Source organism: Castanea sativa, chromosome 7, assembly GCF_040712315.1.
Source record: "Castanea sativa cultivar Marrone di Chiusa Pesio chromosome 7, ASM4071231v1".
In the NCBI taxonomy this organism is placed as follows: domain Eukaryota; kingdom Viridiplantae; phylum Streptophyta; class Magnoliopsida; order Fagales; family Fagaceae; genus Castanea; species Castanea sativa.
This window is the reverse complement of record NC_134019.1, coordinates 39,176,970-39,202,879: the sequence shown is the minus strand read 5'-3', so window position 1 is coordinate 39,202,879 and position 25,910 is coordinate 39,176,970. Positions and strand designations below refer to the sequence as shown.

Here is a 25,910-nt window from a genome sequence, read left to right as displayed (position 1 = left end):
CAAGTTTGTAATTTAAAATTATACATAAAATATAAATTTATAGATAATATAATAAATAATATCTAATTAACTGTTTATTAATAAAGTAAATATTAAATAGGGTTAATTTTTGTAACTAAATTTTCTCTTTTCATTCCCTTTCAATTTCTTCTTTGTTCATCAATGGCTCCATATTTTAGAAAACGTCCATCAGATGTCACTAACCAATCTCCAATCACGTTGGAAGGTTCAATCTTCTTAGCCAATGGTCATATCATTCTCTCCCAAGTCCCTGATAACATCACAGCCACCCCTTCACCATACACAAACATTGACGAATCCATCACCAACGTTGGTTGCTTTGTGGGCTTCAATGCCAAGGAGTCCACTGACCGACATGTAGTTTCCATTGGTAAACTTAAAGACATAAGGTTCATGAGCATATTCAGGTTCAAGGTTTGGTGGACCACACACTGGGTTGGTTCCGATGGTAGAGACCTAGAGAACGAGACCCAGATGGTGATTCTTGAAAATTCTGATCTGGGTCGTCCTTATGTTCTCCTTCTTCCTCTTTTGGAAGGTCCTTTTAGAGCCTCTATTCAACCTGGTCACGATGATAACTTTGATCTTTGCGTTGAGAGTGGCTCTTCTAAGGCCTTTGGTGACTCATTCACAAGTGTCATGTACATGCATGCTGGTGAGGACCCTTTTAGTTTGGTCAAAGAGGCTATGAAAGTTGTGAGGGTTCACTTGGGTACTTTCAAGCTTTTGGAAGAGAAAAACCCACCTGGTATCGTGGACAAATTTGGTTGGTGCACTTGGGATGCATTCTATCTTTCTGTGCACCCTCAAGGCGTTTTAGAAGGTGTGAAAGGTCTTGTTGATGGTGGATGCCCACCTGGGCTCGTGTTACTTGATGATGGGTGGCAATCAATTGGTCATGATTCTGATCCAATCGCACAAGAGGGTATGAATCAAGCTGTTGCTGGTGAACAAATGCCATGCAGGCTCTTGAAGTTTCAAGAGAATTACAAGTTTAGAGACTATGTTGGTTCGAAAAAGTGTGACAATCTTAAGGGTATGGGGGCCTTTGTTAGGGACCTAAAGGATGAGTTTAAGAGTGTGGACTATGTTTATGTGTGGCATGCTTTGTGTGGTTATTGGGGTGGGGTTAGGCCCAATGTGCCTGGATTGCCTGAATCTGTGGTTGTAGAGCCCAAACTCTCACCGGGGTTGAAGTTGACCATGGAGGATCTGGCTGTGGATAAGATTGTTGGCACTGGTGTGGGACTAGTCTTACCGGAGATCGTTGGTCAGATGTATGAGGGGCTTCACTCACACTTGGAGGCTGTTGGTATTGATGGTGTCAAAGTTGATGTTATTCATGTAAGTCCTAACTTCTATGTTTTCTTTTTTTGTTTAATTTTATTGACAATTATTCTATAGACAATTATTGGTTTACATTTGCATAGAAGTATACAATATATACATTTGTTTAGTCGGTAAATCATACATGAATAGTAAAATATAAACTAATAATTTTCCTAATTTTATTTTCATTGGAGAAAGACTTTCTTGACTTTTTGTCACACAAGATTGCTAGATGTCATATTGTAGCTAATCAAGTTTGTTTTTCTTGCTTATGGAGAAGAGAGATAGGTAGTCTAAACTTTTCATGAATAGTAATATTTTTGTTTTATTAAGCATGTCTTTCCATAGGTGCATATCTTTTCTCTTGCAATTATAAGAGTCCTTATCTTCATTTTGTCCTTATTCTGTTCATAGGTGCCTATTTTTCTTCTTGCAAATAGAAGAGTCCTTTTAACTATATATCTTCATTTTATCCTCGGTTGTCTATCTTCATCCTTGCAATGATAAAATGTGGAGATTCTTTTACCTATCTGTTTATCTTGTTTGAGCATGCTAACGTAGTATCACTATTAATCATGAAACTTTTTTTTATTAAAAAAAAAATACCTACAAAATATTTTCAACCATGATTTTGAATCTTTGATTACCATAGTGATTAATATGTTTAAATGTAATTTACATGGCCCTCTTTAGATTTTTTTTAATCAATAATATACCTTGTCCTATAATTAACCGTGAATGATTCTAAATGTTAAATAATTTTCATTCTATATAGTTGCTGGAGATGGTATGCGAGAATTATGGTGGCAGAGTCGAGCTAGCAAAAGCATATTACAAGGCCCTCACTGCCTCTGTAAAGAATCACTTCAATGGCAATGGTGTCATTGCAAGCATGGAGCAGTGCAACGATTTCATGTTCCTCGGAACAGAGGCCATATGTCTTGGCCGTGTTGGTATGTCACTGCAATACCATCTCTTGTCAATATTATGCTATTAAATTTATGAGAACATTTTAGAATATTAATATATACTTTTATTAACCCATCAAACTTTTTTTTTCCTACCCATAAATGTAATAGTAAATATTACTATTAGATATATGAAAATGAGATAGTAACATAAGATCCTTGCAAATGTACCTTTTCCAATTTGTGTACACCATGTGTTTTAGGGAAGTGTCATCACTAGATTATGAAAAGAGCAAATCTTTACGAATAACTTGTTAGAGTTGGATGATTATCACATATGAAATCACATATTTTGAGTATAAGACTATTAAAATTACCACTTGTTTATAGCCTGCTACAAAGGTCAGAATTATTCTTCTCAAAAAAAGGGGGGGAAAAGTTAGGACTTATTGCCCGTTTGGATACAGCTTTTATGGCTGCGTTTGCGTTTTGCTTCCTTTTTTTCTTTTTTCAAACCCAGCCGCAAGGTTTGACTATTCAGCCATGAACAGTGCACAAATGCACTGTTCATGGGTCCCACAAATTTCACTTTTTAACAACTTTTTCATTAAAAATGGGTCCCACGGTACTATTCACACATTTAAAAATTATTTTGCTACAGTGTTTTCAGTTTTCAGTTTTCAGTTTCAGCAAAATAAGTTCTATCCAAACGGACTCTTAGTATTTTGGGGTGTGTTCACTTTTTCATTTTGGTCCTACAAAGTGTATTTTTATCATAAAACATTGTCTTTTGAAGATGCAATCCAAGATATTTTTAGTCAGCAAAGAAGAAAATAATTTTTTGTGTCATGTTACAAAGAAACAACATAGACAACCTAATGAGACCTTAGTTTTCAATCAACTAATGTGTACATGTTATGTGCATTACATAGGGGATGATTTTTGGTGCACTGATTTATCTGGTGATTGGCTCCAAGGGTGTCATATGGTGCACTGTGCCTACAATAGCTTGTGGATGGGCAACTTCATTCAACCAGATTGGGACATGTTCCAATCTACTCACCCATGTGCTACTTTCCATGCTGCATCTCGTGCCATTTCTGGTGGTCCGATTTATGTGAGTGACACTGTTGGAAAGCACAACTTTGAATTACTAAAGACCCTAGTGTTGCCTGATGGGTCCATTTTGAGGTGTGAGTACTATGCACTTCCAACTCAAGACTGTCTCTTTGAGGATCCTCTCCATGATGGGAGGACTATGCTGAAAATTTGGAATCTCAACAAAGTGAGCCTTCTTGCCACATAAGTATTGATGTAGTCCACATAATTAGAGGCCTTGGCTCCAATTCATTTGTCTAGTATGTGCAATGTTCATTATGGCATGGCTTACATTGGGACACATCCAATGTAAGCCACAAAAAATTTCACAATCTTTTAACCTTTTAACATGTTAACACCACTCTTTTATTTAGCATTAATCACATGTCACTCATCAATTTTATTAGGCTTATTGTAAAATTAAAGGTCCCCATTCTAAACCATGTCATTGAATGAGCCGTAAAATTTACAAATTGAATGTGCAATAGAAACCTTGAGCACCACATTGGTGTGTATGAAAGGACTAAGTCTATGATCATGATCACCATCAACCTCCTCCTGCGTTCCTAGCTAGTAGTTTCAAAAATTTCTTTTGTTGATACATCCATTCTTATACTTTATGTTTTACCTTTTCAACAGTACACTGGAGTTCTTGGGGCATTCAACTGCCAAGGAGGTGGATGGTCTCGTGAAACTAGGAGCAACCAATGCTTCTCCCATTGTTCCCATGTTTTGACCTCTCAAGCCAACCCAAAAGACATTGAGTGGAAGAGTGGCAAGAATCCAATTTCCATTGAAGGAGTACAAGTTTTTGCCTTGTACTATAACCAAGATAAGAAGCTAGTCCTTTCCAAGCCGTCCGAGAATGTAGAGTTGTCTTTAGAGCCATTCAAGTTCGAGCTCATAACTGTGTCCCCTGTGACTGTCTTGGCTGGAACTTCTATTGAATTTGCTCCTATTGGCTTGGTGAATATGCTCAATACTGGTGGTGCCATTCAGTCCTTGGCCTTCAATGATGATGGCAAGTCAGTTCAAATTGGAGTGAAGGGCACTGGAGAAATGAAGGTGTTTGCATCAGAGAAGCCAATTACTTGCAAGATTGAAGGAGAAGTTGTACCATTTGAGTATGAGGGCTGCATGGTTGTTATTCAAGTACCATGGCCCGATTCTTCCAAGTCATCTATAGTAGAGTATTACTTCTGAAGGTGCTGAATTTTATTAGCCTCCTTCAGTATTTTTAGTATGTGTTGTGTTAACGGGAATAGTAAGTTAACAACAACTTTTTGCAGCGTACTTTCTACTTTTTGCAGCTTTTTGTCTTTTTTGACAATTTTTTAGCAGTTTTTTTTTAATCCTTTTTGATAACCTTTTTAATAATATTTGTCATTTTTAATAAGTGAGGCCCATATAAAGAAATCTTAACAAGCACTGCATGGGTGCTTGTTAACATTTCCCTTTTATTATTTCAATTTTTTTTAAGGGATTTGATGACTTCTTTGCGGGAAGTAATTTAGTGATTTAAGTTATATATTATTACTAATTTTGCATATTTGATTGGGTCTTGAAGATGATTTCTCTTTTCATGATATTCCCCTGAGCACTTTGTAGCATCATGTCTTTTTTCCCGTCTTCAAAAATCACTTTTTATATGGGATCATTATTGACGCAACTTTATTATATATCAATTATAACAAGTTAGTCACATAAAAAAAAAAAAATTTTAAATTACAAGATGTTGTCAACAATGTTGTATACCTTCAGTACATTAGTTAAAGCAATGTTGCAGGAGCTGCAGCACAATACTTTCCCCTGTTTTCCTTTTTCTTATCTTTTTTTTCCTGAGAACTTTTTCTTGTTTTCCTTGTTTTCCTAAACAAAGTGGCCCCTGTCATAAAAATAATAGTACATACAAGTCTTCGTAATTGAGTTCTATTGTCCTGCTTCGAGAAGGTCCTTAACGTTTACTTTGGGAGTTCAGTTAGGTTGTTGAACTTAAATAAGAGTATGAGAAATGGTGAATGTAATTGCTATTCTAACATTCCCTCTTATTTGTGGGCTTAAGTTTTCCTTAATAAGTAACAACCACCACTGAGTGTGGCTCATTATGGTAAGAGTCCTTGTATTTGGTTCACTTGTAAGAGTATGAGCGGTTCAGATAATAACCCCATTAAGGCAATTGCTTGCAAGATTGACGAAGAATTACCATTTGAGTATGAGGGCTTCATGGTTGTTATTCAAGTACCACGGCCCGATTCTTCCAAGTCATCTATAGTAGAGTATTTCTTCTGAAGGGGCTGAATTTTATTAGCCTCCTTCAGTATTTTTATTATTTCAAAATTTTTTTTTTTTTGGGATTTGATGACTTCTTAGCTTCCAAAGATAGGGGAAGTATAATGTCTTTTTTTAGGGATTTGATGACTTCTTTGCTCCAGAAGATAGGAGAAATTATAAGGTCCTCACAAATAAGAGGGAATGTTAGAATACCAATTACATTCACCATTTCTTAGACTCTTATTTAAGTTCAACAACCCAACTGAACTCCCAGAGTAAACGTTATGGACCTCCTTGAAGTAGGACAATAGAACTCAATTACGAAGACTTGTGTGTACTATTATTTTTATGGCAGGGGTCACTCTGTTTAGGAAAACAGGGGAAAGTTCTCAAAAAAAAATAACGAAGGAAAACAAGGGAAAGTATTGTGCTGCAGCTCTTTGCAACATTGCTTTAAATAATGTACTGAAGGGATTAATTTTTTTTTTTTTCACTTTTTTCCTAATTGTTGACAACATCTTGTAATTAATTTTTTTTATAAATTTTTTATGTGACTAACTTGTTGTGATTGATATATATAATAAAGTTGTGTCAATAATAATTCCATATAAAAAATGATGTTTGAAAACGAGAAAAAAGATATGATGCTACAAAGTGCTTAGGGGAATATCATGAAAAGAGAAATCATCTTCAAGACCCAATCAAATATGCAAAATTAGTAATAATATATAACTTAAATATCACTTAAATCACTAAGTTACTTCCCCTATCTTGGGAGAAATTATATAGTCCTCATGGTAGACTACATCACTTGTCCATCATTCTACTAAAAGAATCCCACTTGTTTAAAATTGCTAAGTCAGTAATCAATTTCTATTTAAAAAAATTTCTTACTCAGCAATTTTAAACAAGTGGGAGTCTTTTAGTGAAATGGTGGACTATGTCATTTTCTTATCTTGTTTAATGTAATTATAATTGTAATAGCCATTGGCTTTATTAAGTTGTAATGGAAATTGAAATGCATTTCTTGTAATGGAAATTGGTACTTAATTTTGTCTCTTATTAGAATATTGTTTATTATAATGGAAATTGGCTCAAGGTTATTAAATGTGGCTTCTTCTCCTATTTAAGTCAAGGTCAGAACTTATTCTGAAATCCAAGTTCACATGCAAACTTAAAACTTAGAAGAAGTCTACCAAAACAACATTACCAAATTAACTCATCAACAAGAAAGTACCATGTTTTATTTTATTATTATGTAGCTAACAATCGACTAAAGAGAAGAAAAAGAAGGTGGGGCAGGTCAAACATAATAAATTCTAGCTCAAACCATACCAAACTTATGCATTGCATGTGCCAGACCCAGAAATGAAGAAAAAATCTTTCATGAATAGTACTATTTTTTTATGGTGATATTTGCAGCACATGCATGCATAAGTTTTATTTAGTTATCAATTAGCTGCTAATGCAGAAATATGACTGGAATAGTAAGTACCAAATAGAACCTACATTTATTTTTTTCTGCTTATGTCCAATATCGCCTGTCATATAAGCTTATGAAAGCTTTACAAAATAGTGACTATCAAAGTTTGCCAAACAAAAGGACCTAATGATAAAAGGTCCTAAGACTAACACAAAATAAGTTACTTTTGTCTGGTAAAACCATCAAATAAGCTTATAGGCAGTTTTACAAAATAGTAACCATAAAAGGTTCTAACAATCAAAGGTCCTACAAACTACCAACTCCAGATCCACTTCCAGTTCCATTTCCAGCTCTAGTTCCATCTCTCTTTCCATATCTACCAACTCCACTGCTTCCAGCAACACTTGTTTGGGTTCAGACCTGCAATAATAGATACATTGTATCATCTGGTAAGCACACAACAAACTCAATGACCAAATATTGGCAATATGCAAATAACAAGCACAATGTGTAGTATATATATTATGGTAATTACCATAGTTGATTGGCTTCCAACAACACTTGATAGGCAACGATCCTCTTCCAAGAGGCTGACCCACCAAAAATAAAGATTAATAAAGTAACCAGAACTAGACAAAATTCAACCAACTATATGATAAACTATATTTATTTCTTTAGGCTCCTTTAGCAATAAACTAAAGGTGGCAGCACGTATTTTTGTTTAAACAATTGATGATTCAAGCTTCATTGCTTTGACTGTATAGTTACTACTATAGAATTGACACACAAATTTTCACAAACTCCCCCTTACATAACTATAAACTATCACAGGGATTTCAGAATTTCAAATAATTTACCACCCATATAAACAAATAATATCCACCCAAATAATAGAAATTCAATTTTAACAGCCAACATGAAAAACCCAAAAATCACAACCCAAAATGTCATTGAAAAAATCAACACAAATATGACTATGAATATTTACACACCTCATTGGCAGTGACCATGAAACGAAGCAAATATTTTTCAATTTCGTTCCTCCAATGGTTTTAACTTACTGTTGTATTGGTGTGATGCCATGATTTAATGTTGGGAAGCAGGAATTAAGACTACACAAGCCAAATCCAAAAATTAGAGAGAGAGAAGAGAAGCTCGTTGTGGTCGCCACTGCCGTCGTCGTCGCCACTGCCTGGGTTTACGAAGTGAGTCGATGGTATAACTAGGTTTAGTCTGAGCCAAGGGGTTTGGGTTTGTGGGGTTTGGATTAGGGAGGTTAGTTCTTCGTGGTCTTTGTTGTTAGATTTTAGAATTTGGCCTAAAACTATGTCATTTAGGCTAGAGGTTTTTATTTTAAGTTTAGGCTTGAAACTACGTAGTTTTGATGCATGACAACTCTTCACTTGGTCATCACTAAAATGACGTAATTTTGGGGCTGATTTGGCAAAAAAAAAAAAAAAAAAAAAACACAAAAGCATGATATTGATGTGTCACTTAACAGCAAAAATCAATTGTTGGAGATGAATTGCTAATGGAACCAAACTTCAGGGTGTAAAATCAAGTTTCTGAAACTTTGGAGTGTAAAATTCACTCAACCCCAAACTTCAGGGGTGTAATTTGCAACTCCCCCCCCCCCCCTTTTGGGTATGCTTTGCAATCAATTTGGCTTATTTATGTTTGCATAGATTTACATTTCAGTCCACCTCAAAGATTACATTGTCTTAGTTCAGTGGAATTTGATGATTTTGTGATTGTTAATTTCAAGTTCAAACAGGGTTATATATAGTCTCTCTTTGATTCCAATTTGTTTGATTTAATTCCCAAAACAATATTTGTTACTTGCTAAAATTTGCAAATTAACCTAGTGCGATTTCTTTAGATATATGGATTAGATATACCAATTGAAGAGTGTTTAATAGTATTGGTATCATAGAAATGATAAGATTACCAATTGAAAATTAGTCCTTTAAAGAAAGATTGACTATGACAATGAGGTATTTTGGTACTTTATTTATTTGTTTTAGTTATGATCAAACATGCTTGGAGATTGGGTTAGCTTTATTTACATTATGGTTCCATTGGAGAAATCGTTTGTGGTATCCTATGATTTTGTTACATATATTGTGGTTCAGTTTTGCTGCACGTTTGTTATCTGTGCTCCAAATGATTCTACTAATAAAGCTTTACATCTTCGTGCATATGTTGTACCACCTTAGTACTGTAGGGTTCATGTTGATTCTACTGATAAAGCTTTACATGATTACCTCTTCATAAAGCTTTACATGATTACATCTTCATGCATGTGTTGTACCACCTTAGTACTATAGGGTCCGTGTTGTCATGTTATCTATAAAGCTTTACATGATTACATCTTCATGCATGTGTTGTACCACCTTAGTACTATAGGGTCCGTGTTGTCATGTTATCTATGCTCCAAACGATTCTACTGATAAAGCTTTACATCGTCATGCATATGTTGTACCACCTTAATTAGTACTATAGGGTTTGTGTTGTCAACATCGTTACTACCATTTAAATTATTATCTACATCATTTTGCAATTGTTAGCAAATTTAGATCTCCAAGGATATTTAAATTCTTTAGCCTAATTTCCCTTTGTTGCTTTTATTTTTAAATGAATCTCTTTTTCATTTGTTAATGCTTGATAAAAAAGAACCACAGAACAAAATAAATATAAGAAGATTTTCAAATACGTACTCCCTGTGTTAAAAAGTCATTAAAATTCAGTTTTGCTGCACGTTTGTTATCTGTGCTCCAATTGATTCTACCGATAAAGCTTTACATCTTCATGCATATGCAGTGGTGGCTCTAGGAATTTTTTTCAGGGGGTTCCTTAAGAAGCATAAATTACATAATCTAATAAAAAAAGAATTTATATATTGAAAATAAACTATAAGTTCATTTGAAATATTAATAAAATTATTAATTATTGTTGTTTAGTTGTTTCATTAATTTGTTTGTCTTTTATAAACTATAATTTGTGATATTGTTATTTCATTAATTATAAAATTATTAATTTTTATTTAACCTAACATAATTTAATTTGTTTGTCTTTAATAATGTATTAGTTAATTAAATTATTAATTATTGTTTATTAGTTGCTTCATTATTTTTCTTTACTAATTATTAGCACACACCCTACTGTTCACTAGCACACACCTCATGTGCATTATCCACGGCCAACCCACTGCCTGCCTAAGGCCTAAGTCCTAACATAATTTAATTTTGTCTTTTATTGGTAAGCTATTGCCTCTGGATGACTTTACTTCCCCCAATTCAAATATCCCACCCCAGCCCCATGTCTCCATCCACCCCCACTCAACAGACAAGCCTCATGGCGCCCAATCACAAGAGCTAATCAGATAAATTCACAAATCTCAATACACTAAAAGAAAAACTCAGTAACTCACCAACACCAACACCAACACCAACGGATAAAGTCAAAACAACAGGGGCAAATATTAATAAAGTTATAAAGACTAAATTAAAGCTAACCAATTACAGTTCAAACATCAAAGAGAGAGAGAGAGAATCAACTAAAGAAAGAGAGAGAGAGTCTCATTTCATTCATTCATTTTCAGTCTTTAGATAAAGAGAGAGAGAGACAGAGAGTCTCAGAGACTCAGGCCACAGCAAAAGCAAAGTGAGCAAACCCATTAACCCAATCGTGTAAGAGAGAAAAAGAGAAAGAAGTGTAAAGATGAAATACCTTAAGGGCAGAGAGGCCTGAGGGGTGGCGTCGTCGGGCAACACGTCGAGGCGAGGAAGGAATCGAAGCCAAGCTGAGCATAACCGATCTCCGATCTCCTATGCCCAATGTGCTTTGGAGCTCGAGTTGTGCTCTGTTGGCTATTGCAGCCTTGCTTGAGTTTGAGGCAGAGGCGCCGTTCGTCGGTTGTTGTCATTGATGACTGATGAGGTTTTCTTCTTAAGGTTAGGTTTTTTATTTGAAATTTCAGCTTTTGCTTTACCATTTGATGAATCAGCGGACGCATATATTGGGTTTTGTTTTGTTTTTTTTTTTTTTTTTTGAGAATCCGTGGGTTTGCTTTACCTGTTTACCATCTGTTGGGGTTTTTTTTTTTTTTTTTTTTTTTAGATTGGGTTTACTTTACCATTTGTTGTTTAGGATTAATGTTGGGCTTTTTTGTGGGCTTACTCTGTTACAATTTTCTTTTTGGCTTGAAAGTAGAACAAATAAATTTTTTTTTATTTGAGGGTGTTCCTAATTTTGCTTGAGGGTGTTCCTAAATTTTTTAAAAGGTAAACAAATAAAAAAATTTAAATTATTATATATAATTTTTCTTTTCAGGTTAGGGTGTTCCTAGGAACACCCTGGACTAAACGTGGCACCGCCACTATGCATATGTTGTACTTTTACCACCTTATACTATAGGAGAAATGCTAAGGAGACACCTTTGCCCAATTTTGTGCCACAACTCGCCCTGGCGAGTTGTGATTGGTTAGAGTGTATTAGTGGACCATGTGGGGACACATTCTAACCAATCACAACTTTCCATGTGGTGAGTTGTGGCTAAAGTGTATGTCCCTAGCATTTCTCTATACTATAGGGTTCGTGTTGTCATGTTATCTGTGCTCCAAATGACTCTACTAATAAAGCTTTACATCTTCATGCATATGTTGTACCACCTTAGTACTATAGGGTTCACGTTGATTCTACTGATAAAGCTTTACATCTTCATAAAGCTTTACATGATTACATTTTCATGCATATGTTGTACCACCTTAGTACTATAGGGTTCGTGTTGTCCTGTTATCTATGTTGCTCCAAACGATTCTACTGATAAAGCTTTACATCTTCATGCATATGTTGTACCACCTTAGTACTATAGGGTTTGTGTTGTCAACATTGTCACTACCATTTAAATTATTATCTACATCATTTTGCAATTGTTAGCAAATTTAGATCTCCAAGGATATTTAAATTCTTTAGCCTAATTTCCCCTTTGTTGCTTTTATTTTTAAATGAATCTCTTTTTCATTTAGTTTCGTTTGTCTTGAAAATCAGGAGACCCACTCTCAATAGATTAGATACATTTGGATTTGGGCAAAATCATGGGCATCTTTGATTTTTTGAGCTTCCTTTTTGTAAAGTGTAATGCTGGATGCATTGATAGTGGTCCTTATTGCTCATTAAAAAAGAAACTCACATGGAATTGGATCACTTGTAAATAATTTTTGTTGAATCTCCCTCCGTCCCTCGTGATTAAACTGAAAATTAATGTACCCTTTTACAGGTTCTGCGGGAGGAAGATTTACTTTTTCTTCAATAATTGTTCTCAACTATTTATTCATATGGTGGTTGTGATATGAATAAATAGTTGAGAACAATTATTGAAGAAAAAGTAAACCTTCTTCTGGCAGAACCTGTAAAAGGGTACATTTAGTTTCAGTTTAATCACGAGGGACGGAGGGAGATTCAAGAAAAATCATTTATTCATATGGAACTTAATAAATTTCCCATATTTCATAGCAATGCACCCAATTACAAAAGAACTGTAGTTTCACAACAGCAAGCAAGAAGTTGAGAAAGTAAGCGAGGGCTGTCAATACTGCCTTCCCTCATGACCTACTCGATGCGGTGAGTTACAAAGTGAATCCAGGGTGATCTGCTCATTTACCATCATATCATACCCTATAAGTACTGCCCGTATATGCATGCTAGTGATGTTAGATTATTACAACTTGTATTATAAACTTATATACTCGATCATATTGAGGCTTTTTAATAATAAAAAAAAAGGCAAGATTTGCTGCAAACTAAGTTGCAACAACTCCTGCAAGATGCACACGTGTCAAGTGGCCATTTGGTAAAAAAATTCAATTTTGACAAAAAAGTTTTCATTTAAATATAAGTCTGAACAGAAGTTTATCTAAGATATTGACACATGTTCATTTTTGTAGGAGTTACTGTAACTTAATTTACAGCAAATATGTGCCCAAAAAAAAAAATCATTTTGTATTCTGTCTATTTCTATATACCCTTCAATTGTTATGTTGTTGAATGAATTAAGGTGAATTAGAAAGATCTCTATCCGTACTTTAAAAAGAAAAAAAAAAAAGAAAAAAGAAAAAAGAAAAAGGAAAGATATCTATTCTTTTTTGGGCATTAGAGAAATTATGATAGGGTCATGTTATCAAGGTTGGTGTTTTGAGTCTAATGTTATCAATGTTGGTGTTTTGACTAATGACAAAGAGCCATTCTTATGGAATTGACACAATAAGTTTAAAATTCTATCGTATTTATAAAAGAAAAAAAAAATTGATGTGATCTTTTTTTTTTTTTTTCAAATATGATGGTGAAATTTTGTTTTGATTTAGACCATTAATTATGTCAAACATCTATTTTATGGTAGACTAGTTTGTAACCTCATGCATATGCATGCATATACTTAAAATATATACATTAAGATGCATAGTATAATTCTTACATATATAACTTAAATATTGTTGATAGTCATTCTTATATTTTTTTTCAACTCTGCAAAAGTTTTATAATAATATTATTAGATAGAAAATGTAAATTTTCCATTTAAAAAAAATGTTATGTTCATTAATTCTAGACTCTTTAGTTTTTGTACGCAATAACTTACTTGGATGGATATTTATGATATGGTCCCACATTTGACTCCAAAATTAAGAAATAAAACTCTCTAAAAATAAATAATTTAAGACACATGGCGCAAAATTGGACCTCAATTGCAAAATCTAATTGAATTTTCTCTAAACTTTACCTATTTATATATATATATATTTATATAGATAAGTGGGTAATTTTATAAATTTAATATTTTTTAATGAGATAATAAATTTTAGTTGTTCATGTGTAACACTACTTATCATTAAAAGTAAGCAAAAATACATATCATGTTATTTCGCCAAGTCAAGCCTTATTCCAAAATTATTTACCCATAAAGTTTATAGATTTTGTTTGAACAATTTAGATCTCTAAATAATACGAGTAAATGAGCCTTCTTATACTATAATCAATCATCACTCTAATTTTAAAGACGATAATTACATTTAATACATTTATTATACAATTGGCCATTTAGAGTGAAAATTTGCAATGCATTAAGTCAAATAGTTTAAACCATGCAGCATCTAAGAGTAAGTCTACTATCGCAACAATTTTAATAATTTTGGCCACAAATCGTCATAAAAACAAGTTGTAAGGGGTGAAAAAAAGTAAGACCATGTGGGTTCACAATTCCACCATTCACAATATAGACAAATTGTGGGAAGGTTGTGGAAATGGTTGTGGTACCAAACTTACTCAACATTTGAAGTAATATTTTTATTTGTAGGCTACATAATTTTTAACATGTACATCCTGCATGATAGTTATGACAAATACTAGGCACACACCCCTTCCTACACCAAAATCCTTACTCTGATTATATGTCAACTCTTTCTTAGATTTCAGTTTGCTTATGTGTCAACTCTTTATTAAATTTTAGTTTTTTCAAGTATATGTAGTGGACTCATGTGAAAGTATTGAAATCTAATTAAAAGTTGACAGGCAAACATGATGTAAATTTTGGTGTCAAAAGGAATTTATCTCTAGTGTTACTCCATAGTTATAGATCATTTTATTTAGTCAAGTCCCTTAAGTAATATAATATGTTTACATTTTTAATATTTCAATTAAATAATTATATTATACATAACAATATATATTTTTTGATTTTTTTATTCTTATTCTTAGGGTCTGTTTGGTTGAAGGAGTGAAAAATTAGAAGGATAGAGAGTAGAATGAAGTGGGATGAAGCCTTAGTGGATATAGCAAGTGTGCCGGGGATGCAGCTCGAGCGTAGTAGGTCTGGACGCCTAGCATGAAACAACCTTCTTTGGTAGCTTTCTAAATAAGTCAGATCGGTGCGGGAAAAACTCCTAAATCAGTAAATCCGGAAGTTCCTGCCTTCCCCAGAGTTCTTCCTTAGAGGGTTGGCACAAAAGCATCAAATATTGAAACTAATAGCAAAGAAGGCGGAATAAATAAGATAAGGAGTAAAGAATTGTTTTAGATATACAGACAGTTGCTGCTTCTGATTTATCTTATTCCGAAGAAAGCCTAAAGTGAAGTTACTAGCAGCTCTTTCACAATGAAGTGAATGAGAATGGGAAATGGATAGAAAAGTGGAAGGATAAAAATGATATAGCTTTGTTTCCTATGTGTTTGATTGGAAAGATAGAAAAGTGGTGAGATGAAAAACTTATTTATACAAGTTTACTCTCATGCCCTTATTAGATAAATATAAGAAGGATGAACCAAAAAAACAAAAAAAAAAACTAAAACTAAAACTAATGGGGAAAAAAAAATAACAACAACGAGAAGTTTCCAAAAGAAATAAGCCAAGGAAGAAAAGTAAAAACTCAAGGACGAAACAAATGTAACAGAAAGGAGTAGCAGCAGAAAAAAGAAAAAGAAAAAAGAAAAAAAAGATACAATGCATTGGGGCCCTCTCACGGTCTCAGCACTCTCACGTCTGTACAATGAGTGCTTTTTGGTCTTATCCTCTGTGATGGTTGTCTTTCCAGTTTTCTAGAGAGAACGCTTTGGAGGACACTTGGGCTCTACTAGTGTTCTCCAAGTAGCAAATAAAATACTATACATCATTATTTTTACTTTTTAGGTATAACTAACACATAAAACTTAAAATATATGAAGAAAATTTTTGGAACATTAAAATTTAATGAGGCATTTTGGTTATTACATAATGAAATATTCTAAGAATCATAAGATTTTGTTAGGGTTTAACTAAGAGAGTAATAGTAGGAACTATATACTTGTCTACAAAATATAAAGTTAGAAATTATTGAACTTTAAAATTGGAGGGATGAAACTACTCCAAACATAAAGGGGGAAAAATACTTTTTTCTATAATTCTTTTTTGTTGGTAAAACTATGTGTTTTTTTTACTTAAAACAATGTGTTAAAAAAAAAAAGTCAACCCAAGAAAACTGTCCGTAAAATTATGAGTTTTGGTTCAACAAATTGACTAAAAAAAAAAAGTTAGAAACATAATAAATGTCACAATATTTTTTTAATACCTTTATTTTAGCTATGGTGGGCCCTGGTATGATATTTTATAGTTTTATTTAAGAGTAATGCTACATCCACAATATTTTCACAACAAATCCTAGGTGGTAAATTGTTATTGGTTTTAATTGGAACAACCACTTTAAACCATGCACTAAAAAAACAACAAACAAAAAATCAACAAAAGAAAATTGTGCATGTATGTAACAGTGAATTTTTGCTCACCAAATTTGACTAAACCAAAAAAGAAGTCTATGAACATAACAAATTGTCACAATATTTTCACAATACTTTTATTTTCAACCGTTGTAAGTTTATATATTTTCACAATACCTTTATTTTCAGTCTGATATATTATTATTTATTTTATAGAAATGCTATATTTATAAGATTTTCATAATAAATTCTAGTTGGCAAGTTGTTACTAATTTAAAAATACTCACAACTAATATCACTTTTTATCTATCAATAGTAGTTTACATATGATTTGTTGTAAAATTAATGTAAAAATGTTATGGATTTAGTATTTTTTTTTTTTTTAATTTGATCTATAAGAAACTGAGATCTCAAAAATTATGAAAATATTGTGATAACAACAAGTGTTACAACATTTTCACAAAACATTTATTTTTATTTGTGGTTGGTTACAATCTCGTATTTTATTTTGACCTATAAGAAATTGACACCTTAATAATTGTGAAAATATTGTGAAATTTGTTGTGTCAATATAACAATATATATGCCGGTTCATATAAACATTTAAAAGAAAAAAAAATACAAATGAAAGACTAAAAAAACAAAAAACAACAAAACAAAAACGTTGTAGTTATTGTAGCTACAATGTCACTTGAACAAACGAATGTCACTTGAACAAACGAAAGGGGCACTGTTTGTAAAAGAAAAAAAAAAGTACAAACGGAAGATTGAAAAAAAAATGTTGTAGCTACTGTGCCACTTGAACAAACTAAAGTGGCACTGTTTGCACATTAACACTTTTTATATATAGACTTGTGCAGTCTTGAGTAAGAAAATTAAGAAAAAATTTTATTTGAAGAAGTATGAAACTATATACATAAAATGGTTGTTTGTTGGTTTCTACGAGGGCCGTAGAAACCAACAAACAACCATTCACAGACAACATCTGAAATTTTAACCGCAATCAGGTTTTCCTCATATTCTACTTGACTTGCTGAAATGCCCTCTTTCCACAACATGCACAGACCACCAGCCTTGCCCTTTGATTTGACAACCACAAAATGATCAAATTTCAAGGAGCTTTTAACAAACTCCATACGACCTAGTTTAGCTTTTGTTTCAGATAAAAATAAAATATCAGGCCTAGTGCCTTTTATTTGAGCCTTAAGGGTTCTAACTGTCGAGGCATTGCAGATGCCTCAACAATTCCACTCGAGGATTTTCATGGTGAGGTTGGGAGCATGATAAGGCTCGCCACCTTGGCCATAAAGTCAGAATAAGAAGGTACAAAAGATGTAGGGAAAACAGGGGATTGCCCATTGAGAGATGCAAGAATATAAGTGCATGCTGTGAGATAAGAGATTCATTTAGAGTGTCTAATGTACCTGGCTTGAGCCTTTGTTGAATGATAAAATGCTCCAATTTTGATTTAGGGATTAAAGTCACTGTGTTTGGGTCGAAATACACCGGCTCTGGCCTTGAGATCGCCTTCCTAAGCTGTTTTGCAAGATGTTTGCACTCTTGCTTTGATACTTTTCTTTTTAGGGAGGTGGATGTCGAGAAGCAAGAGTGAGGTAGGTGGGAGGTTAGGGCTAGTGCAGCGGAGCAAAAGTGGGAAAGTGAGTCTAGGCATTGAGATGATATATCGAGGTAAGTGATTGTGAATGGATTCTCTTGTGTTTGAGAACTTGGGCTTGGGCTTGGGTTTAGGTTTATGGGCTCTTGGGTTAATGGAACGGGGGTGTGGGGGTAGCTCTTCTAGAAATGGTGATGGGCCTGCATTGGAAATGGGGTTGTTAGGAGTCCATTTGACTTGGACCGGTGAAATGATATATAAATCTCTAATGATAGATTTTGGTGCTGACATCTCATGACTTAAGGATGACATTTTAGGAGTTGGAGGAAGGACGTCCAACTCACCTATTGTAGCTGTACTATCCAATGTAGGCTCGTCCTCGCATTGTTCCACTGTCATCGTAGTACTGTGTCCTACCTCATGTATTGGACTTGTATATTCTGTCCACGTGTCATGCGTGTGGGCTGGCGTGTGAGCGGTGTCTAAAGTGGTAGGATCTCTCGATGGCGCGACGCTTTGAGTGTGTTGTTGCTGGGAGGAGGCAGAGGCAGCTGTATGTTCTTGTTCCAGCCCTGAGGACTATCCTCATTCTCTGCTCTAAGCCATGGACCTGAAGCATTGAAGGGAGTCCCTAAAATTTTGAGTAGTTGGAAAGTTTCCAAGTGACATTCTTTTAGCTTGTGTCCGATCTTACCGCAGTTGTAACAGACGTCTTCCAGTTTCTCATATTTTATTCTAATCCAAAGATTGTTCTTGTTTTGGCGAGGCAGAAAAAAACTAGGGATGAAAGGATTGGTAATGGGGACCTCAACTCTTATCCTGATGAATTTCTTCCAGGTACTTTCATTGTCACCAATGAAATCTACTCCGGCAATTTCTCCAATTTTTGAGCCTATTTTCAGGAGGTTTTCTTTCATCCTCTAGAGAAGAGGGAGAATGTGGACCTGTGCCTAGACTAGGGATGTTGAAAGTTCAATCTCTTGCCATGTTAGTGTTAGGATTGGTGCCCGTAAATCCTATTGTATGATGCTATGTATGATATTATGTATGACTTAATGTTGTGATTAATAAAATTTTTTATTATTATTATCTAAAATAATGGTAACATGAATATTGAGACATTATCATATAGTCTATGAGATGCATACTATATGATTTACGTGATTTAATCACAGAAGATATAGATCATAAGTTCTTTGTAAACTCAGAAGTTCGTAATCGGTGATGAAATTGAGCATTTTATCTGCGAATACTATAACATATTAACTATGATGATTTGTCTTGATCATGAAAATTGAGATTTCTAGTTGGTATGTTGATATGTTTTAAGAGTTAAGACATATTGAACTAGACTGCTGTGAGATTTATTATTCTCTTAGTGACTGTCAAATGAATAATAAACTCACGACTTCTATTTACATGAACTCTTAATCTTGAGAGAATAATGGACTTGATCATGAAGTGTAGGTTGCTTTGATATATCAGGAGTGAGATTTAAAGTAACAATCAAAACCTCGGTATGTTGAGCAGTCACATTTAGTGTTGATGGAACATATATTCTCAAGATGGAATTCATAGTCTCTTAACAGAAATACAGAATATTCCCTTGAGATAAGTTTAATGAGTTTGGTTATTCAGAATGTTAGGCCTAACCACTTTAGTAAAGGAGTTACTAAAGTATATATTTATGAAATTGGATTTCATAAATATATGATGAATAACATAAAGGATTAAACCGAGTACTCAAGGATTAAGATGTAGTAATCTTCAAAGTGGCAGTTTACTTTCATGACTTTGTATTACTACGAATATTTTATGAATGGGTTGCATGTATGATAAAGTCTTGAAATATAATTTATAAATAAGGCCTAGAGTGCAACTATATTTATATAGTGGTATTAAATATAGTTAATGGTAACTTTAAACTTGTCAAGAGTTGACAGAAAAACTCAAAGCCCATTGGAGCTAGTGTCTTATTGGTCGCTTTTGGTCCAACTCCAAGCCACACGCTTAAGCTCAATTAGAAAGGCCCAAAAGGCCAGCCTAATTAGATAATTAGTTAGATATTAAGGGAGAAACATACAGAATTTGAAATGTGTAAGAGATACTATTGTGAAATGGTATATATATGTGAGTGTGAGACACTCTCTTATTTTTCCTTTGGAAACTGATTAAGAGACCACACTTTTTGGGCGTAAAGTGGAATTGGAGTGAAGATTAAAAGTGTTTCCAACTACTTCTAATCTTTGTTTTGAAATTCACCGCTTCAAGGTACGCTCTCTTGTTTTTTAAATTCTAAAATTTATATGGTGCATGTTATCAATCTCGAATGAAGTTGATCCGTTAATTTTCTATTGCGTATATTTTGTATGAGATACAAACCATGTTTTTCCAACAGTTAGGTCTGGAAGCCATTTCTTTAGGATGAGGTGGCCACCCCTAATCGACCACGGTTTCTTTTGGTAGGCTCTGTTCATATCTACCTCGTGTTGAAAAGTAAACATGAGCACGTCCTTGCTCAAACGTTTGACATCTAGAGGGAAAGAAGGTTTCCAGGCCTTAAAGGCAATTTGTTTGACAATGTTGAGGTTGATCGGTTTGGTAGTGAGAAGCTTAGCTAGGAGTATGAGGCTGGTATTTTTGGTAAGGGTTTGTCTTGGAGGGAGCTCTAATACGGTGTCTTAACAGGATATATCTTTGGTTCGAGCGACAAGGCCAAAGACCTCCATGGGTGGGACTAGGTAAGAAGGCTGAGTATAAGATGAGAGGATGAGTTATGATGATAGTGGAAAATGTGTGGAAAATGATAAAGGAGAGGATGTTGCCGACGGGGAAGTTTGGTGGTGAGATAAAGAGACAAGCTCAAAGACGAGGAAAGGATAGAGGGATACTACGAGTGTACGGAGAGAAAAGATTGGTAACCGAGTCTGAGATTGCAAACCATTGGCTCTTTTCATATAGATATTTTGTTTATTGGTTTTAGTAGGGGTGAATAGGAAGTCTATGAAGTCTGACAAATCATAAATTATAGTGTGAAAAAAAAAATAGCTGTTTTTTGGTAAGACCATGTGCCTAGCTTGTACTTGGAGTTGTCATCATCTCAAAAGATGATAATGGTGGCAGGTGGCAGAAAAAGAAAAAAAGAGAAAAAAAAAAGGACACACATACTTGAAGATGGCCCACATGACTGCTCTACGTTGTGCAATGGTTTTTTTGTAGACATGGCAATACAGGTTAGAATTTTCTAACCCGACCCGATTTGATCCGAAAAATACGTGACCCGAACCTGATTCTTTTGACTCAAAGCAAAAACGGTTAACCTGTGACTCGACTCGATTGTTTTGTAGGTCAACCCGACCCGACCCGACCTGACTCGGATAACCCGTGACTTGACCCATTAAAAAAATTTGCTAAAAAATATTTAAACTACGTGATACTAGGTGCATAAAGCACAAAGTATCAAAACTAATAGTCCATATATTATAAATATAAAGTTATAAACAAGTAAAACTGTTATCAAGACATGACATGAGAGAATGACTATATGAGCTTTTTTTTTTTTTTTTTTGGCTAAGACTATTTGAGCTTCATCACAACCAATAAGAGCTAAGCTTCACAAATCACGGACATGACAAGAGAGAATGAGTTATGAGACAAGACAACACAAGACTGTCAAGACAACCATTTTTTTTAAAAAAATCTCATTCAATACTAGCTAAAGTCCATTGTCCAAAGCCAAATGCACACACAATGCACAAACCTGAAAGTTGAAACGTGACAAACTTAAGCTACAATTTACAAGTATGAATATTTGCAGTGCTAAATCTGCTACCGACGTTGAGTAGATTGAAATTGAGGTGTAATTCTTATAAAATATTTACTTATTATTATTTACTTAATATGTTATGTTTATTTTTAAATATTTTTTTGTTAAGTTTATCTTTCTAAGTAATCTAACTTTACTATTATTTTAAATGCAATAGGAACATGTACACTTAAGAAGACCGATAACTTGCTACTTTGCGGCTTACTTGTTTTGTTTGTTTTAAGATCTATCTCTTTTTGAATATGTAAACTTGTAATTATATGCATTTTGACAGTGAACTATTAACATTGAAAACTTTTTCCATCATGAATTTATGACTATAAATAATTTTTGTCATGCTCAAAACTGTCAGATATGGAAGGATATTAATAAGTGACATTAAGTGCAATTCATTTGCTTAATCGATTTTATCCATTCTCTCTAAACAGGTTGTCATTAATTTATTTTTGTAATTGAAAAATATGGGTCAACCCAACCTGACTCGAACCCAACCCAAACCGACCGTTTTGCCAAGTCTACTTTTTTGCATGAATACCAAAATCTAATGGCCAATCAGCGGACATGCTAGTGCTACCCTATCAACTTGCCAGCTTTTCATCCATTAGTTTATTAGTTGTTTTGGCAGGGTTATCCTGTTCTTGTCCTAGCCCAGGCTGGTGTGTAGGCCTGAGGGGCTCAGGACACTTTATGGGATGTCAGCAAATTAATTGTTGGAGCACTTTTGGTACCACACCCTTGGCCACAACATTGGTCACAACTCGCCCATGTGGCCAATGTTATGCCCAAGGGTGTGGTACCAGAATTTTTCTAATTGTTGTTTGATAAGGTAGTTAAAATAACAATGAATGAGTTTGTGGTCCCAAATACTTAGGTAGCTTTAATTCAAATAATACAGTGATTAAATATTGAAAATTATGGGCTTAAAAAAAACACTTTTGGTAGGAGATTTTTTTTAAGAATGTTTGAGTTACTTATAATAACTTAAAAGTACAATTTTATCTTAGTTGTGGTAGATATTATAACATATATTTTATGTTTATTCTCACACTTACACGAAAATATGAGAGTTTACAAGTTTTCTCTAAAATATACTTATTACGTTTATTTTTCTCTTATAGGAGATTTAAATTAATGAGCAAAGCATGCAAACATGAAGCCAAGAGAATCCAAGGGTGAAAATCAATTGAGAAGTGGCTTTTGCTCTTCTAGGATTCCTTATTATATTTATTATCTGTTTAAATTATAATTTTTCAATTTATCATATTACCTCCATCTTAATCTATTACTATTTGATAATTTTATTACTAGTTCAAGAATTATGCTTTTTATATTTGAATATACAATTTATACATTTATGTTGAAAATTATTTTAATTTAGACTATTTTTTATTTGAAAGATTACTAAACACAAAATTTTTACACTTGTTTATACTTTATTATTTTCTATTAACCTTATAAAAATGGTGAAAATTCATTTGAAAGTTGTTTATATTTTTTAAGACATATTTTTAGTAAAATTTTGTTAATGTTTACCATTTTAATACCTTTATTTGTATTTTATTACTATTAAATTAATTATGACGTTATCATGGTTCGACCTTAGTTGAACCTCGGTCTGACCTTAAAAACTTTGAACCCTTCCATTTTTTTGGTTCATTGAACGATCCGAGTTTGAAAACCATGATTAAGTCCCTAGTTTGAAACAATTTATAGGAAGATTCATATGTAATAATTGTTCTAGTATATGACATCGTTAATATTTGGAGATTAAATTTTACTTTTATTATCAGGTGTCACTAATAGTAAAAGCCATTAAATTTTTTTTTTTTTTTTTTTGTGGGGGAGTTGATGTTTTTTATTTTTATTATTTTTTTTTTGTAGAGAGAGGTCACAAAGAGAAATAATATTTTCTATTTTTATAATATTTTTTTAATCTATGTTAATCTTTATGGTAAATAGAAAAATACTATGTCCACAACATTTTCACAACAAATCCTATGAGGTAGGTTGTTATGGGCCGTTATTGGTAGGGTAAAAATGTAATTTCAATGATAATAATTAAACAGATTATTAAATTTCAGAAAAACAATTAAATAAAAGTGTAGAATAATAGAGGTCTTACCGTTTTATGTTCCTTCTTCTGTAGTAGTACATGCCTCCCCTCTCTTTCTGCCCACATAATCCTCTTCTTTTATAGTCAAGAAACCCTAATTTCTTGTTTGCCATTGACAAAGAGAGAAAGAGCTCTCAAGGATTTTAAAAAGAACACACCTCATCTCTGTAGAGAAAGGAATTGACAAATATAAATCCAAAATATGTGAAATAAAAAAATACGTAAATATTAAATAAAAATAGTCACAATTCAAAATTCAAAATTTAATTAGCCCACCTTTTTGATTTTTAATAAAGAACCAAAAGGTAACTTTGAAAATCGATAAAAGGTCAAATTTTCTTAGACCTAAGGTATTGAGTGAGCACTCCCTCCTCCTTAGGACCACCATAAAAAGTCTATTTTCTCATCGTATGGATATTGCGTGTAGGTGTTATCTCGTCCATAAACTTGTATTTTTTAAGTGTTATTATGATATTAATTTAGGATCAAAGTTGGCTATTTAATTTCCTTGAATATGCTTGAATGTTGTTCATATATGTTCTTCGCTTGTTCTTGGTTGTTTTTTACATGTTCACATATAACACTAGCTTTGATATTAAATTGATATCTAAAATATGAAAAACATATTAATTTCAAAATTTTCTCAAATGCTTGAATCTAGGATGTCACCATTCATACACTTTTACTAGAATTTATTTTTTAATAGAAATGTGAAGATGAATAAATGGACTTAGAGTTTATCACATTCACACACATTTGATCACACATATTCAAGCAAGTAGTCTTCCCTAACACCGGGCAATGATCGCACACATTTGATCATTTGTTATCATAGTCTAAAAGACCGGTTTCATTGCGAAGGTCCTAACTCCTTCTTATCTTGTAACCTAGTCTCTAAACTTAGATGAAGGGTTCCAGATTAGTTCTTATCCATGTAGTTTTCAATTCTTATGATGTAACTAGAAAACAAAGCCATTAAGTTTTCCTAGATTGTATTTAGTATCAAAGCCATGTAAAATCTAAATATACTCAAAATTGATGTACAATATTTTAAATTAATAAAATGATTAATTTTTCAATTTTGATTTCTTACTTTTTCAAGAATTAAATAAACGACGAATTCATTATAAAACATTTAGTCTTAGGGGAAATGTAGAATCAATCGCACCTTCGTTATGAAAGACATTGACATGACTTCACTCACTTACGTGAGTTTGTTCTAAACAATGAATTCAAATGGCCCAGGGGCATAGTCTCTCAACGAAGTAAGTGGGCAATGGGTATCATATTATTTAAATAGAGAGAGAGAGAGATGCATAATAAACAGCCACATATTTCACTTGAACCAAAAAAAAAAATTGGAAGTAAGTGGGCGTGGTTTGTGTGGACCACATATTTCGGTCCCTATCGCCACATAAATGTAAATGCAATCATTACAGCACCAGCAAAGCTGGAACACCAAAACTACTAAAGGCAATGCAACGCCAACACAAATAGAAACAATCAAACAAGTTATATAGTGACAACACTACAACAGTGACAAATTTTTTCAAGGCAAACCTCAAACCTGAAGAGAATGGCTGGAACGGAGAGTCCGCTGCATAGCAGAATCAATAAATGCAAAGAAAGATTCAAAGGAAAAGCAATTTGTTCCAACGATATTGTCAAAAAAAAAAAAAAAAGAGTTTGAGTGTTTTTTTTTTTGGTGGAGAGAGGTCACAAAGAGAAGTAATATTTTCAATTTTTTATAATATTTTTCTAATTAATGTTAATCTTTTCGGTATAATTTATTACTCCTAAATGGAGCCCTTCTTTCCCGATTTTCTCTTCTTTGACAATTTTTGTTCCTTGTGCATTGGGTATAATTTGGAGTTTAATTAATACATATTATAGAAATAACCTTTTCGTTTTTTGTTTTTAGTTCTTTGAAGAGATTTTATAGAATAAATCTTTTATTTTTTTAAAAAACTAATCTAATTGGTTAAAATTTAAAAGCCTTTCTCGATTTAGGGGCTTTAAGCGATTGCTTAACTCATTAAAGGCAAAAGAACCCCCTAAATTAGATG

At 33.3% G+C, this 25,910-nt stretch overlaps 1 protein-coding gene and 1 long non-coding RNA gene across 3 annotated transcripts; one reads left to right on the top strand and one right to left on the bottom strand.

Moving 5' to 3' along the window:
* On the top strand, positions 1-4,750 carry LOC142642312 (putative galactinol--sucrose galactosyltransferase 5). Its single transcript, XM_075816672.1, has 4 exons — positions 1-1,365; positions 2,126-2,303; positions 3,191-3,543; positions 3,996-4,750. The coding sequence occupies exons 1-4, from the start codon at positions 163-165 to the stop codon at positions 4,557-4,559; spliced, it is 2,298 nt and encodes a 765-aa protein (XP_075672787.1). The 5' UTR covers positions 1-162; the 3' UTR covers positions 4,560-4,750.
* Positions 4,751-7,139: 2,389 nt separating this feature from the next.
* On the bottom strand, positions 7,140-8,345 carry LOC142641981 (uncharacterized). Of its 2 annotated transcripts, none has more exons than XR_012845561.1 (3): positions 8,043-8,345; positions 7,586-7,640; positions 7,140-7,470 (listed from the first exon to the last, which is right to left on the bottom strand). It is a non-coding gene; the product is annotated as an uncharacterized LOC142641981 (long non-coding RNA). The 2 variants fall into 2 exon arrangements; XR_012845560.1 differs by having other exon boundaries at positions 8,112-8,345.
* Between the last annotated feature and the right edge of the window lie 17,565 nt (positions 8,346-25,910).

Excerpts from the sequence above, each read along its gene's own strand:
- LOC142642312 (XM_075816672.1), top strand. The coding sequence starts at position 163 with ATGGCTCCATATTTTAGAAAACGTCCATCAGATGTCACTAACCAATCT. Across the intron at positions 1,366-2,125 it reads TCAAAGTTGATGTTATTCAT|TTGCTGGAGATGGTATGCGA; the intron begins GTAAGTCCTAAC and ends CATTCTATATAG. Across the intron at positions 2,304-3,190 it reads CATATGTCTTGGCCGTGTTG|GGGATGATTTTTGGTGCACT; the intron begins GTATGTCACTGC and ends TGCATTACATAG.